Source organism: Eschrichtius robustus, chromosome 12, assembly GCF_028021215.1.
Source record: "Eschrichtius robustus isolate mEscRob2 chromosome 12, mEscRob2.pri, whole genome shotgun sequence".
Classification (NCBI taxonomy): domain Eukaryota; kingdom Metazoa; phylum Chordata; class Mammalia; order Artiodactyla; family Eschrichtiidae; genus Eschrichtius; species Eschrichtius robustus.
This window is the reverse complement of record NC_090835.1, coordinates 48,806,522-48,821,006: the sequence shown is the minus strand read 5'-3', so window position 1 is coordinate 48,821,006 and position 14,485 is coordinate 48,806,522. Positions and strand designations below refer to the sequence as shown.

The window sequence follows — 14,485 nt, the reverse complement described above, 5'->3', positions numbered from 1 at the left end:
GCTCAGCCCTGTTTCAAGAGCACAAGCACAGACGACAAGGCAGGTCCCTGTTGCAAAGCCTCTGTGCCGACATCTGCAGTACCCGTCCTGGTGTGCTGGCCCTTTTGTTTACGCAGCCCTCCTCATGAGAGGCACAGGCTATGATGAAGGGTCTTTGGAGAGCTGTGCGTGGGGAGAGCTCTTGCTTAGAGCCCGGAGTACAGGCGGCCAGGGCCTGAGGACTCTGGCTCCTGTTCCCTCCCTCACTCTTTCATGATCTAGGATGGACACCAACGGGGGCCTCCCAGCCATCGGGAGCCACAGGGACCTCCACATATGGATCACTGAGGTGAGCTGCACGACCAGACAGAAGAGCTGGTGGTAAAGACAGTGTGCAGGTCTCTGAGACCAGGCTTCTCCCGCCCCCCACTCAGAGCTCCCTTCCCCTACCCCGCAGGGTCATGGCTGGGGGGAACGGGGTCTCCCAAGTTGTCACTAGGCGCCCTCCTCTCCCAGAACCTGAAGATGGTGCCGGTCCCCGAGCGGGCTTATGGGAACTTCTTTGAGGAGCACTGCTATATCGTCCTGCACGTGAGCACTTCAGGAGTCTGGGGGGCGGGAGGGGGGAGGTGGCTGGCCCTTTGGGGGTTCCATGGTGCAGACTAAGCTCCGCCCTGGGAAAAGGCAGTCTGGGAGCCCAAGAATCGCATCCCATACGGAGGCTGCTGCCTTTGAGGCCTCTTCACCCTTCCCTCCCCGGTCTCCGTCTCCTGTCGGTGGAAGCACCTGACCAGTCTCCCCACAGCCCTTCGTACATCCTCCACCTCGGTCTCCATCTCCGCCCCAGCCCTCGGGCCCCACCCCACTCCCGGGACCTCAGCCCCTCACCACACACACAGACGCAAACACCTGGGCCCTCGGTCCCCCAGAGCCTGAAGGCCACGTCGGGGGCGCCCAAAGACCTGCACTACTGGGTCGGGAAGGAGGCGGGTGTGGAGGCGCAGGGTACGGCGGGCTCCTTCGTGCAGCACCTACAGGAGACGCTGGGTGGCGCCACCGTGCAGCACCGCGAGGCGCAGGGCCACGAATCCGCCTGCTTTCGCAGCTACTTCCGCCCTGGAATCATGTGAGTGAGGCGGGCAGTGGGCTGGGAGGGGCAGGAGCCATGGGGTGGCTGGCGGCCTGGGGCAACTGTCTCCCTCATCACAGTGTGTGGGGTGGTTTTTTTGAGGGAGGGCGGGTGACAACTTATTGACATACAAATCATACCATACAACCCACCCATTTAAAGCATACAATTCAGTGATTTTTAGTGTATTCACAGACTTGTGGGATCCATCGCTATAATTTTAGAACGTTTTCATCACTCCCAGAAGAAGCCCCGTACCCTTTAGCATCACTCCCCATTTCCCCCAATACTCCCTTGCCCCAGTCTGTATAGATTTCCCTCTTCTTAGATTTCCCTCTTCTGGACATTTTACTTAAATAGAATTATACAACACCATTTATGGATATACCACATTTTAATTATGTATTCAACACTTAATGGACATTTGGGTTGTTTCCACTTTTTAGCTGTTATGGGTAATACTGTTGTTAACATTTGTATACAAGTTTTGGGTGGTTTTTCCCCACAGTTTTATTGAGATATAACTGACACACAGCACTGTATAAGTTTAAGGTGTACACCATAATGGTTTGACTTGCATATGTTGTGAGATGATTACTGCAGTAAGTTTACTCACCATCCAGTATTGTATACAAGTTTTTGTGTGGACGTATGTTTTTCATTTCTCTTGGGTGTATACACAGGAGTGGATCCCAGTGTTGTTTTTGAGTTTGCTTTTCTGTTACTATGCGCAATAGAAATATGTCTTTTGCTGTAAATTGCTTCAAATATTTATTTAATTAACAATTACAATATATTAGGTCGAACCATAGGAAATTGCCAGTATTTGATCATTTCTGTTGAACCTGATACGTGTAAATAGTATATACATAAATGCATGCACACATGTATACATGCACATGCAGAAAACACGCCACCCCATGTATGTCCACCTACAGATGGGCACCCACATACATCGGTGAGTATTCATGTCCACCTACACACATATACACGGTTGCGTGAATTCCATGCACGCACGTCTGTACTCACATGGATAAACAGATACACGTTATACCCCACATGCATACATGTATATACACATTCATGTGTCCACGTATCTACACATGGATAAACACATGCACATTACTGCCCCCATATGCTTGTACACACGTGTTCATATCTACTTGCACACACGTATTAAACAGGCACGTGTGTGTCCCCACATGCGTGCATGCAGGTGCACACATCTGCACTCACCCCTGCGCATGGCAGCATATGGTCTCACGTGGGACCCCATGCTCTCCTCAGCTACCGGAAGGGAGGCCTGGCCTCTGCCCTCAAGCACGTGGAGACCAACGTGTACAACATCCAGAGACTGCTGCGCATCAGAGCGGGAAAGCACGTGTCAGCCAGCGAGGTGAGAGCTGCCAGGGATGCCACCTGACCTTGGACTCAGCTGGACTGCGTGTCCTGAAGTGTAGGGAAGTGTGGAGCGTGGTGGGGACAGTGGGGGGAACGCGGGAGGTCAGCATTCCCCGATGGCCCATCCTGATGAGGAGAGAGAAGGCAGAGCCAGGCTTCCAACCCCACCCCTCCCACAGCTCCTTTGACCCTCTGTTTCCTCATGTGTCCCATGGACACACTGAGAACTAGGGAGGTGAGGCAGACAAGATGATGCACCTGGCTGGCCCTGGTAAGCAGCACAATGGGAAGTAGCGTGATTTGGGGAGGTGCACAGCCCCACATTCTCATACACATCATCACTGTCACCCATAGACACACCCAGTCTCTCCACTGTTAGCCCTAATGCCACTCGGTCCATAGAGTGCCCTTGTGCAAATTAGACCTGAGTGCCCCTTACTTCCATCTGTCAGGATATTGATGGAAAATACTGATCTTGTGAGAACAAGACGGTTTTCTGCCATCAGTGTAATGAACAGTCAGGAGTTTGATGCCTGCGATGTGAATGGTGACACTGAGTTGTGTACATTACTGTCTGCATGGTATGTGGCAGCTCTGTGACTCACAGACAATCCCACCCAGGCTCATGCAGCGTCACCCACAGATTTAGTGATCATACATCCCCGGTCATGCAGCGCCACCATGCAGCCCCAGGTTTTGCCTGTTAGCCTGACATAATTATTCAGAGCTCCCACTTTTACTCTCCAAAGCATTGGGATGATAATTGCCCTTTTCCACAGATAACACACTGTCCCCCACACAGGCACACATGCACTGTCAGCCAGGAGCTCATACACTTCTTCACATTTGATGTTCACCTACACACACATCTACACGTGTGGATAACCTGATACTTGCGCCCCACTTGCATCCATGTGTCTGTGTACGCATGTACTGCTGTAGACTTGCACTGAGTGAGAAGTGTCGCACTTGGTCACGGACACCCTGTGAAATGCAGCATAACCTACGCTTACACATGCCCAGAGATGCACCCAGCCACATCCACAGTGACGCTCAAGGTCTCACATGCTTACATGGATGCGTGCCTGCACACCAGAGTGGTGTCACACTCACACATACACCCAGTTGCACACAGCTTCATGCACATAAGTGACACACCTGAGCTATGCGCACGTGGGCAAGGACAGGCTGCAGTGCCCCTCCACCTGGGTGCGGGTGGTATGACACACTGTCTCCCTCCCTGACGCCTGGCTCTGGCAGGTGGAGCTCTCCTGGCACAGCTTTAATAAGAGTGACATCTTCCTGCTAGACCTGGGCAAGATGATGATCCAGTGGAATGGGCCCAAAACCAGCACTGCTGAGAAGGCGCGGGTCAGTGTCTGCCCCGGGAACTAAGGGGTGCAGTGCTCGGGGAGTGGGGTGGTCCTCCAGGTGCCCGTCCTCCAGCTACCCCAAGAGGTGGGCTTCGCTCTCGCCTAAGAAGCTGAGAAGCACCTACAAACTGAGTCCAGATCCTGAACTGGTGGTACCCCTGGATGCCAGGATAAGGGGATACCTCCCCTGGCCCCCAGCCTCTGGGAGCTGAGCAGTGACAGGAGGATTCTGGGCTGGACTGTCTGAGAGGTGAGGGGGGGCATTCTGGGGATGCTCTGACTGCCAGGTCCTGTCCCACAGGGCCTGTCCCTGACCCGCAGCCTCCAGAACAGGGAGCGTGGTGGCCGTGCACAGATTGGCGTGGTGGATGATGAGGCTGAAGCCACTGACCTCATGCAGATCATGGAAGCTGTGCTGGGCTGCAGAGTGGGCAACCTGCACACCGCCATGCCCAGCAAGAGTACTGACCAACTGCAAAAGGCCAATGTCCGCCTCTACCAGTGAGCAGGCTTTGGGAGTGGGCAGGGTGGGTGGAATAGCCCAGGCGTGCATGTCCGTCGTTGCTGCAATAACACGGTGTCTCTAGGAAGCCCTCTAGAAAAGGTTCATGGGTTTCTGGGGCAGGCCATGTGGGACCTTAGACCCAGCCTGTGCTCTTGCATGGCTGCCTTTCTGAGAACGCATTGTACAGACAGGGCGACTGAGGCCCTGAGAGGGCCAGGGAGCTGCCTAAGTCTTCACAGCAAGGCTGCAGTGAAGACCTCAACCTGGGCCCCCAGCCCCCAAGCCTTCTGCCTCTGGAGGTGCGAGGGGCAGTGGTAGCTGGAGTGGAGCCAGGCCCGGGAGGAGCTGAGCTGCCCGCATCTGGATGCCTGTCCCCTAGTGTCTACGAGAAGGGCAAGGATGTGGTGATCCAGGAGTTGGCGACCTGCCCACTGGCCCAAGACCTACTGCAGAAGGAGGTGAGGCATGCCTGGCCCCAGCCATCCCATCCATCTCCCCACCCACTCCACAAGCCCAGCCCAGTCTGGACCACCTACTGACCAGCCCCACTTTTGGTCCCAGGACTGCTACATCCTGGACCAGGGTGGTTTCAAGATATACGTGTGGCAGGGACGCATGACTAGCCTCCAGGAGAAAAAGGCTGCCTTCAGCAGGGCTCTGGTGAGGCTATGGGGCCCTGTCTTAGAGGGACATAGCGCTGCCCTGGTTCCTGGGTAGGGAGGAAACCGCCCTACCCTGCAACCTAAGCTGGGAGACATCCATGTCCTGGGGTCTAAAGAGAGGTAGTCCTGCCCTGGGGCCAGAAGGGGGATACATCCTGCCCTGGGAGCCCTGTCTGATGGAGGAGGACATAACCCTGCCCTGGGGTCTAAGCCTGAAGACCCACCGCCCTGTCTGAGGGTGGAGACACAGCTCTGCCCAACGTTCCGAGGGGGAACACAGGGCCCCTCTTTGGGGTACCGCGAGCTGTGGCCTGCCTTGGGGGCCCTGACGGGGGGGAAGACCAGATAGCATCCAAGAAACCATGTGTAAAAGGGGGATGTGGGGGACCTGCCTTGAGGTCTGAGGATTCTCCAAGCACTGGGTGCTCCCTCCTTTTCCAGGAGGGGAGGCAGGGCTCTGCCTGGGGTCTGACGGGTGGTCATAGCTGGCCCTTCCTGAGGCCCGGACGAACGGGACCCTGCCTGTCCTCAGGGACCTCGGAGAAGTCGGTAGTGCCGGAGCCAGCTCCTTAAGCCCGTCATGAGCTCAGTTAATTAACGCTGCTCAGCGCACTGTTTGGCCCCGCAGCGTGAGCGGCAGGTCCTGCGGGTGGGGCGGGGCTGTGGGCCCTTGGGCCACACGCTTGACAGAGCCCACCCCCCCCCCCGCCCAGGGCTTCATCCAGGCCAAGGGTTACCCGAGCTACACCAATGTGGAGGTGGTGGACGAAGGCGCCGAGTCGGCCGCGTTCAAGCAGCTCTTCCGATCGTGGTCTGGGGAGCAGCGCAAGAACAAGCACCTCCGCGGAATGGGTGAGGGGGCGTGGCCGGACAGCGGAGCGGAGCTCCGAGCCGCGGCTTCCTGAGCGATGGGCGGGGCGGGGCGGGGCTGGAGGGGCGGGGCCTGGGCGGGGCCCAGAATCTCCACGGGAAGGGCGAGGGGGCGTGGCCGGAGGGAGCTTCTTGCGTGATTGGCTGGGCGAGGCGAAGTCTGGGACAGGGCAAACGTCGCCAGTGACACCCTCTATCCCACCCTCAGGTAAATTACTTCAGGTGAAACTGGACGTGGGCAAGCTGCACAGCCATCCTGAGCTGGCGGCCCAGCTCAGGATGGTGGACGACGGCTCTGGGAAGGTGGAGGTGAGGGGCACTGGCTTGGCTGGGGGAAGATGGGCGCACAGGTGTAGGCTTTGTCTTCAGGTGAACCTTATGGCTGCTAAAGTGACCCAGGTACGCCCAGGTGCACATCTGCACACAATCAGGGACACACGGGGCATGTGTACGTATACACGCACCCTCCGCCCTGCCAGCTCATACGCATCACGCGTACAGTCACACGCAGCCACGGCCACTTGCTCGGTAACACTCATGGCACCCAGCACAGTAACATTCGGACAATTAATTGTGCCCTTTTGTCATATGTATGACACATATTATAATATAGACACACATACTCACACCTTGTGATTGCACTTATTCAAACAATTGCAAACATGTAAGCATACAGACTCTACATCACACATGATCATGGCCCCACACGCCCAACACAAAGTCACACCCTGTCAGCCAGCCGTCTGGTCTCAGACCAATGTTCTGGGAGATGCAGAGGTTGGGGGCTCCTTCCAGGCTCTGTACAGGGCAGGGTTGTATCTTGACTAATTGGGTCACCCCCAGGCAGGACCCTTAATTCCTTCAGGGCTCAGTTTTGTATATGTAAGGTGGGGCTAAAGCTGTGGTCCCACCTGGCCCCGAGGCTGGTGTGTGGGTGCTGAGAGCTTATGGGAACAGGACAGCTGGGCCTGTGTGAGGCACGCTAGTTCTCAAGGTAGGCCGAGGTCAGAGAAAATACTGTTTCTCCAAGGTGCCCTCTGACGTTTGCCCTACTATGGATGGACAGTGGCAGTGAGTGGGGAGAGACTGAGATAGGAGAGGACGGGGGGGAGGAGGGGGAGGAGGGAGAGGAGGGAGAGAGGATGACAGGTTGGGGGGACAGGGAGAGACAAAGAAGAGGAGACTGAGAATGAGAGAGAGAGGGCGGAGGAGACCGAATAGAGGGAGGAGGGGATGGGATGCAGAGCAGGGAGGGGTGAGGGCACAGGGAGAGGAGAAAGGGGGTCAGGGAGAGATGGGGTACCCAGGGAGAGACAGAGGGGCAGCCAGCGAGAGACAGAACAGGAGAAACAGGAAAGCGGAGAGAAGGGCAAGGGAGGAAGGAAGGAGGGGTCTGCAGCCCAGGCCCCAAGCACAAAGGCAGGGAGGGGACGCCCCCCCCACCGCCCCCCGCAGCAGGCTCGGGGACAGGCAGCCAGAGGGGGCGCCCGAGCCAGGAGGCCTGGCTGCCAGGTGAGTGCTGCTCCTGGAGGCGAGTGGCTGCAGCCAGCCTCTTCTGCAGAAGCAGGATTCTCGGTGCTCTGGTCTTTTCCAGAGACTGCTGTCAGGCTCTGTGTGGCCACGGGATGCCCAGATGTTGTTTCTTGCCATGTCGAGGTGAGCGCTGTTACCCCCACTTCACAGGTGGGAAAAACTGAAGCTCAGAAAGGTCTCACTGCCATTGTGGGTGACCGGGATTCAACCAGGGTTTGCCTGGCTCCAGGGCCCATGCTCGGCTACCCGCAGGAACAGGACATCACATTAAGTGTGACGAAGTGTTTCCCTTTCAGTCTTTGAACAGGGTTTGCTTTTTTAAGTGACACTTGAAAAAAGGAAATTTTTCCAAGAGCTCCAAGGCCTTGCTTCTGCCCAGCTTCTGCTGCCTTGGCCTGAGCAGAGAGCAGCTGTGCAGGGCCGTGGCTGGTGGGGTCAGGCTGGGGTGGCATCTGGCAGCCTGGGCAGCCTCTGGAGTCCTCACCACTTGTTTGTCCCAGGCACCACACACCAACTCAGAGTCCTGGCTGAGAACAGGCTGGCACAAGTGTGGGTCCCAGGGGTCCGTGGCGGAAGCACAGAGTATAGGGTGGGCACAGAGCTCAGGGGGAGCCCCTTGTTTGCACAGATGAGGCATGCCCCCAGCTGCAGAGAGCTTCCTGGCTGGACACAGGGTGGGTGGGCTAGTTCAGGTGGAGGCACCACCCCTGCCTGTTGGTCCCCTGTTCCCCAGGTGTGGTACATCCAGGACTCATGCAGGCAGCCCGTGGACCCCACGCATCACGGACAGTTGTGCGCAGGCAACTGCTACCTTGTCCTCTACACATACCAGAAGATGGGCCTAGTCCAGTACATCCTGTACCTGTGGCAGGTGCGCCGGCCTGAGCAGGGTGGCAGGCACCCTCAAGCCCCAGAGCTGAGGAGCTGAGAGTGGGGTCTGGGAGTTGTGCCAGGCCCTCACCACCCCTGCCCGCAGGGCCTCCAGGCCGCCGCACACGAGATCAAGGCCCTGAAGGGCAACGCCGAGGAGCTGGACCTCCAGTACCATGGAGCCCTGGTGCAGGAGCATGTGACCATGGGCAGCGAGCCCCCTCACTTCCTCACCATCTTCCAGGGCCAGCTGGTGATCTTCCAGGTAGGGCCCGCCTTGCTGCTGTGGCCGCAGCCTCTCCACTCCTCCGTGCGCCCATGGCCCTTACACGCATGTGCTAAGCATCTTCTCTGCAGGTCAGGGGCCCAGCGGTAGCCCCTTGGCTTCCTGGTGCTTGTCCGAGGCCCAGGAGCTCCAAGGGTGACCCCTGCCTGAGTTTCTTCCCCCATCCCCAGAGGCAGCCACAGAACAGACGCACAAGTGCGGAAGCGGAACGGAAAGGGAGCCGGGGCCTTACCTGGGGTCACACCCAGGCAAAGCTGCTCCCCACTTTCGGTCTTCAAGGCCTGGGGGATCCATGCTCTGACCCCTCGGAGATGGGGTGAGGGGTCTGTTTAGAAAGGGCCTGGTTCCCTATTCTAGACCGATGGGATCCTCACGCTCCACACTCAGAGGGTAGAAAACAGAGGTGGCTTCCAGAGAGGGGGCCCTGGGTGCCGAGGCAGTTTGGCCCCCACTGGGAGAGGAAGGCGGCCCCAAGAGCCCTTGCCTCAGCCTGAGGCCCAGCCCTCTCGTAGGGGAGCGCTGGGCACAATGGGAAGGGGCAGCCAGCGTCCGCCACAAGGCTCTTCCACGTACGAGGCACCGACAGCTACAACACCTGGACCCTGGAGGTGCCAGCCCGTGCCTCAGCCCTCAACTCCAACGACATCTTCCTGCTGGCCACAGCCGGCCTCTGCTACCTCTGGTTTGGGAAGGTACCCCAGCAATGACCACTTGACTTACTCCTGGGGCAGCGGTGCCAGGCCAGGGAAGGGTCCACTCCGCAGCGGAGGCTGACTTCGAGTCCAGCCTCAGGCCGGAGGGAGGTGGGGGAGAGGCCACAGTGTCCCTTCTGGGACCTGGGGGAAGTTATGGGTGGACCTGGGCATCCACGGGTCAGAGCCAGGCCAGGCCCAGGCTGCCTCCCCTCCTTCCTGCCTCGTGCCGGGACCATGTCCCTTCCCAAGTCTCTTGGGAAAAGGAGGCCTAGTTCAGATTGCCAGGGTTTTCTCTGATCTTCAGCATAAACCATGAATGATCTCCAAGCCTGGAGGTCCCCATCCTGTGCTCTGGACCTGGAGAGGTTCCCGGTCCCTGTGACGTTGATCAGCTGAGGAGACAGAGGAAGGAGGGGGAGGAAGGGAGACACTCTTTCACGTGTGCCCCGCCACGAGCCCAGGGCTCCTGTGACTCAGGCGCGGCTCCGCACAGGCTCCTGTTAGTGGGGGATGTGGCGCAGGAGGTGAAGGCCCCTCCCTGTGCAGGGCGTGACCCAGCTCTTTGCCTGCCAGGGCTGCAGCGGTGACCAGCGTGAGATGGCACGGACAGTGGTCACCGTCATCTCCAGGAAGGACAAGGAAATGGTGCTGGAGGGTCAGGAGCCTCCCCACTTCTGGGAGGCCCTGGGGGGCCGGGCGCCCTACCCCAGGAGCAAGAGGTGACAAGGCTGGGAGGAGGGTCCTCTCCTGACCCAGAGGAGGAAACTGAGGGCCAAGAGGATGGGTGACTGATTAAGGGTCACACAGGGAGGTGGAGAGGCCAGACTAGAGCTGAGAACTCATGGCTCCCCAGCCCAGGGGCTCCCAGGAGCACAGATGCCGGGGACAGCAGGGCGGTGGCGCCCTCTGCTGGCCGAATTTGCTCCCTGCACGGTCCCCGTCCTGGACCGTCCTATTGGCAGAGGGCCAGAGGGCAAAGTGCATTCCCCCACCCCACAATCCCCACGGGTGGTGTTCCCGGAGCGTGTGTAAGAATAGTGTGTGTGGGGTGTGTAAATGGATAAGGGTGTGTATGGGAAGGAAGGGCAGAGTGAGGCCTCAAAGGGAACTGGGAGCGGAGAACCTGCCGCTCTTTATGTCTTTGCGGCCCGGCTATGCGCTGTGCTCCCCCCAAGTCTCCTGAGCTCCTAAGTGCTGCTGTCGCCCTCTCTCAGCCTGGCTTCCATCCTCCCACCTTGGGCCTGAGGTCTGGCTCCTGGGCTCCCGGTCATGGGTGGGGCCAGTGGCTCCTCCCTCCCAGGGCGGCAGGGCTCCAGCTCGGCCTTCCCTCCGCACTCAGCCAGCCACCCCCTCCTTCCCCCTGCTCCTTCCCCGGGAGATTCATGGGGCAGCTTGCACCCCGGCTGCCTGTGGGAAGACAGACTACCTAACCTGCTTTCCCCACTGACACGAGGACACGGAGGCCCAGAGAAGGGCAGGCGTTTGGGAGTGGATCCTGGGATGGGTGGAACTCAGAGGGGAGCGGGTGCCTCCTGCTCCAGGAGGCATTGTGTCCCAGCCCCTGGGGGGCAGTAGAGGGGTGCTGTGCTGGGGGCTGGCTTGGCCCAGGCTGGTCAGAAGCCCAGGTCTCTCTGCGCCCCTCATGGCCTTGTGCCATGCTGGCCAGGCTTCCCGAGGATGTGTCCGACTTCCAGCCACGACTGTTTGAGTGCTCCATCCAGACGGGCCCCCTGGTCCTCACGGAAGTGGTGTTCTTTAGCCAAGAGGACCTGGACAAGTATGACGTCATGTTACTGGACACCTGGGAGGAGGTGCAGCAGCCTGGGTGCCTGGCTGGGGTGTGAACGGGGAGGTGTCTGCACCTGCGTAACTGGGTGTGAGTGTGTGTGACTTTGTGTTTCTAGCCATGTGACTGCATATAAGGCTGCGGGTGTGTGACTATCTACGACAATGTAACACTGAGTGACTGGGCAATTGTGTGACTGTGGATAAGACATCAGGGACGACTCTGTGACCCAGGGAGCCTGTGGGAGACTGTGGCTGTGTGTCTGGGACTCATGTGTGGTTGTGACCGGTTGTGTAGTTGGGTGTAACTCCATGTGCCTTATAAGGGCGTGTGTGAGTCCATGCAACTGAGTGCCCATGGCTGACATGTCAGTGCTGAGTGGGTGGCCATAAAGTGACCATGTGTGTGTGTGCACGTGCGCGCGCATGTGCATGATGCCTCTGTGTGACTGCATTTGATCTCTAGTTTATTTATTTCCTCTCTGGTCTTTATTATTTCCTTCCTTCTGCTGACTTTAGGTTTTGTTTGTCCTTTTTCTAATTCTTTTAGGTGGTAGGTTAGGTTGCTTATTTTGAGATTTTTCTTGTTTTTTTGAGGAAGGCCTGTATCACTATGAACTTCCCTCTTAGGACTGCTTTGGCTGCATCCAATAAATTTTGTATGGTTGTGTTTTCAATGTCATTTATCTGTGTGCCTGCATTTGCCTGTGTGTGTGCAGCTGTGTGTAATGGCTGTGTGGTCAAGGAACTGGCTATAAGTGACCAGACCATGTATAACTGGTGACACTGTGAGAGAGAGACAGTGTAACTGGCTGCAGGTGTGAGCGCCTGAGTGACTGAATTCGTGTGACCGTGTAATCATGTTTCTGTGTGGCTGGATGTGATGGTGTTTCAGGCTACTTGTGTTTTCAGGCTGTGTGATCCATTGTAACTGTGCTTAGGTGCAACTATGTGTGAGTACGGGTGACAGTGTACAGCTGTGATTTGCCATCTGGCTGAGTGGTGATGGACAGTTGTGTCTGTGTATCTGTGGTCGTGTGTGTGTATATGTGTGTGTATCTACATCATGTGCCTGGGACCCTGTGTGACTGTGGCAAGGAGGCCTTTGGGCTCGCATCCCACTCAGAGCGCAGCCAAAGCCCCTCCCCCAGCCCTGTGACCAGCGGCCCTGACTCTCCCCCTCGCTCGCTCTGCTCCAGCCACCATGGCTTCCTGGCTGCTCCCTGAACATGCCAGCGTGCTCAGGGCCTTTGTACTGGTTGTTGTTTCCTCTGCTCAGAACACTTTCCCCCCAGACATACATGTGACTTGCTCCCCCACCTCCCTCAGATCTTGACTCCAGTGTCATCTTCTCAGTAAGGCTCTCCCTGACTCTAATTTAAAATGACGGTATCCACCCCACCACCACCCCACTTCTCTTCTTTCCCTGCTTTATTTTTCTCCATCTGATATACTACATATTTTACTTATTTTTGTGTCTCCCCCAGCAAAATGAAAGCTCTACAAGAGCAGGGATTTCGTCTCTTTCTTTCTCATGGTTGAGTCCCCCATGCCTAGAAACATTGCCTGGCACACAGTCGGTGCTCAGTAAATATGTGTGGGTTGATTGCACACATGCATGCCTGAGACCTCCTGGCACATTTACGGGTGTGTGGGTGTGCAGTCAGCCTGCTGGGTGGGTCTGGTTGGCTGGAATGTGTGCATCGGGTTCTGAGACCACATGATGGGTAGGGCTGGGAGGGAAGTGGTCAGCTCCACCCGCCCAAGGCCAGCCCCCCTCTGTGGCCCAGATCTTCCTGTGGCTGGGGGCAGCTGCAAGTGAGTGGAAGCAGGAGGCCGTGGCCTGGGGCCGGGAGTACCTGAAGACCCACCCAGCAGGGAGGAGCCTGGCCACGCCTATCGTGCTAGTCAAGCAGGGGCACGAGCCTCCCACCTTCACTGGATGGTTCCACATGTGGGACCCCTACAAATGGACTGTGAGTGAGGCCTGAACCCCCCATCCCCTCCCTAATCCTGGGAGAGGGGCCTGCCCTGGCAGACGGGGGGGAGCCATTGCCCTGCCCAGGGACCTCCAGTGTGTGGGGGGAATCTGGTCCCATTGGTGCCCCTCCATCCGGCCCCCACCCTGATTCTTGTCCCCAGAACAATCAGTCTTATGAGGAGGTAGTGGAGGGCGGCCTGGGAGCGGTATCTGCCATCTCAGAGATAACAGCAGTGAGTATTGGGGCCTCCCAGGGGTCTGGGCTCGGCTGGCACGGCCCAGAGGGCAGGATGAGCAGGGAAGGAGCCAGGCGCCAGTAGAGGGCAGGGGTGGCAGTTGGGGGCAGGAGGGCTGGTGGGCTCAGTGTGGCCTCCCATGGGAGCCCATCCCCCAGCTTCCCCAGCCTGAGTCCCCTCTCCTGACAGGAGGTCAACAACTTCCGGCTGTCCAGATGGCCAAGCAATGGCAGGGCAGGCCCGTTGGCCCTGTCGGCCCTCAAGGGCTCCAAGGACAGCTCCGAGAACGAGCTGGAGCTGGGCCCCAAGGCGGGCAGCGGCAGCAGCAGCCCCGGATCCGTGGCCAGCGGGAGCCTGCCCCGAGAACAGCTGAGGCACCAGGCTGTTGAGGACCTGCCGGAGGGTGTGGACCCGGCCCACAAGGAGGTGGATGCCTGAGACCCCCGCCCTGTCACTCACCGCCCCAGCACTAATGCATATAAAGCTGAGCTGCCGGCGCCCAGGGCATGACCCACCGATGGTGGGCAATGGGCAGGCTGCCCGGGGAGATGGGTGTTCCAGATAGGGTGATGGGCAGAGAGATGTGGGAGAGGATGACACCTCTGGGTGAGTGGGACAGGGTTCTGGGCTCAGCTGACACCCTTCCTCTGCACCCACTCCCTCCTCTCCCCCACCCCAGTCCTATCTCTCAGACTCTGATTTCCAAGAGATCTTTGGGAAGTCCAAGGAGGAGTTCTACAGCATGGCCAAGTGGAGGCAGCAGCAGGAGAAGAAGCAGCTTGGCTTCTTCTGAACCCCGGCCCTGCCAGCTCCATCTACGTGGCCAAGATGCCTGCCTGCAGGCATCTCCCCTACACATATATGAGCCCCTCGGGGAGGCCCTCCTGGCGCACCCTGCTTGGAGACTCCTGGGTCACTAAAATAAAAGCCTGTGGCCTTCACAAGGTATGGTGAGTGGGCTTTCAGGTCTGGGTCACTCAGCAGGTCCGCCTCTGGGGAGAGTGGGCCTCTGGGGTTGGAGGGGTCGGCCGTGACATTCCAAAGACTGAGCCCTCCATACCCTCCGCCATGCAGGGTTTTGTTTCTTGCTGGTCCCTCCTGCCCAGGGGATAGATGTCCCCCCTTGCTCCAGTGTGAGGGTGGAGAAGTGGAGAGTGAGGTGCTGGGGCTCCAGTGCTCT

General features: G+C 58.1%; 1 protein-coding gene across 1 annotated transcript; it reads left to right on the top strand.

The window, feature by feature from the left end:
* Positions 1-237: 237 nt before the first annotated feature.
* Positions 238-14,249, top strand: VILL (villin like). Its single transcript, XM_068557698.1, has 19 exons — positions 238-328; positions 496-570; positions 909-1,105; positions 2,396-2,504; positions 3,770-3,880; positions 4,184-4,383; positions 4,767-4,845; positions 4,949-5,047; positions 5,763-5,901; positions 6,128-6,228; positions 8,186-8,323; positions 8,429-8,587; positions 9,121-9,300; positions 9,877-10,022; positions 10,970-11,114; positions 12,879-13,064; positions 13,231-13,302; positions 13,495-13,731; positions 13,985-14,249. Exons 1-19 carry the CDS (start codon positions 263-265, stop codon positions 14,096-14,098), a joined length of 2,553 nt encoding a protein of 850 aa, XP_068413799.1. The 5' UTR covers positions 238-262; the 3' UTR covers positions 14,099-14,249.
* Positions 14,250-14,485: the final 236 nt, after the last annotated feature.

Coding starts and splice junctions, on each gene's coding strand:
- VILL (XM_068557698.1), top strand. CDS start 263: ATGGACACCAACGGGGGCCTCCCAGCCATCGGGAGCCACAGGGACCTC. Junction 3,881..4,183: donor GCACTGCTGAGAAGGCGCGG/GTCAGTGTCTGC, acceptor CCTGTCCCACAG/GGCCTGTCCCTGACCCGCAG. Junction 4,384..4,766: donor GCCAATGTCCGCCTCTACCA/GTGAGCAGGCTT, acceptor CCTGTCCCCTAG/TGTCTACGAGAAGGGCAAGG.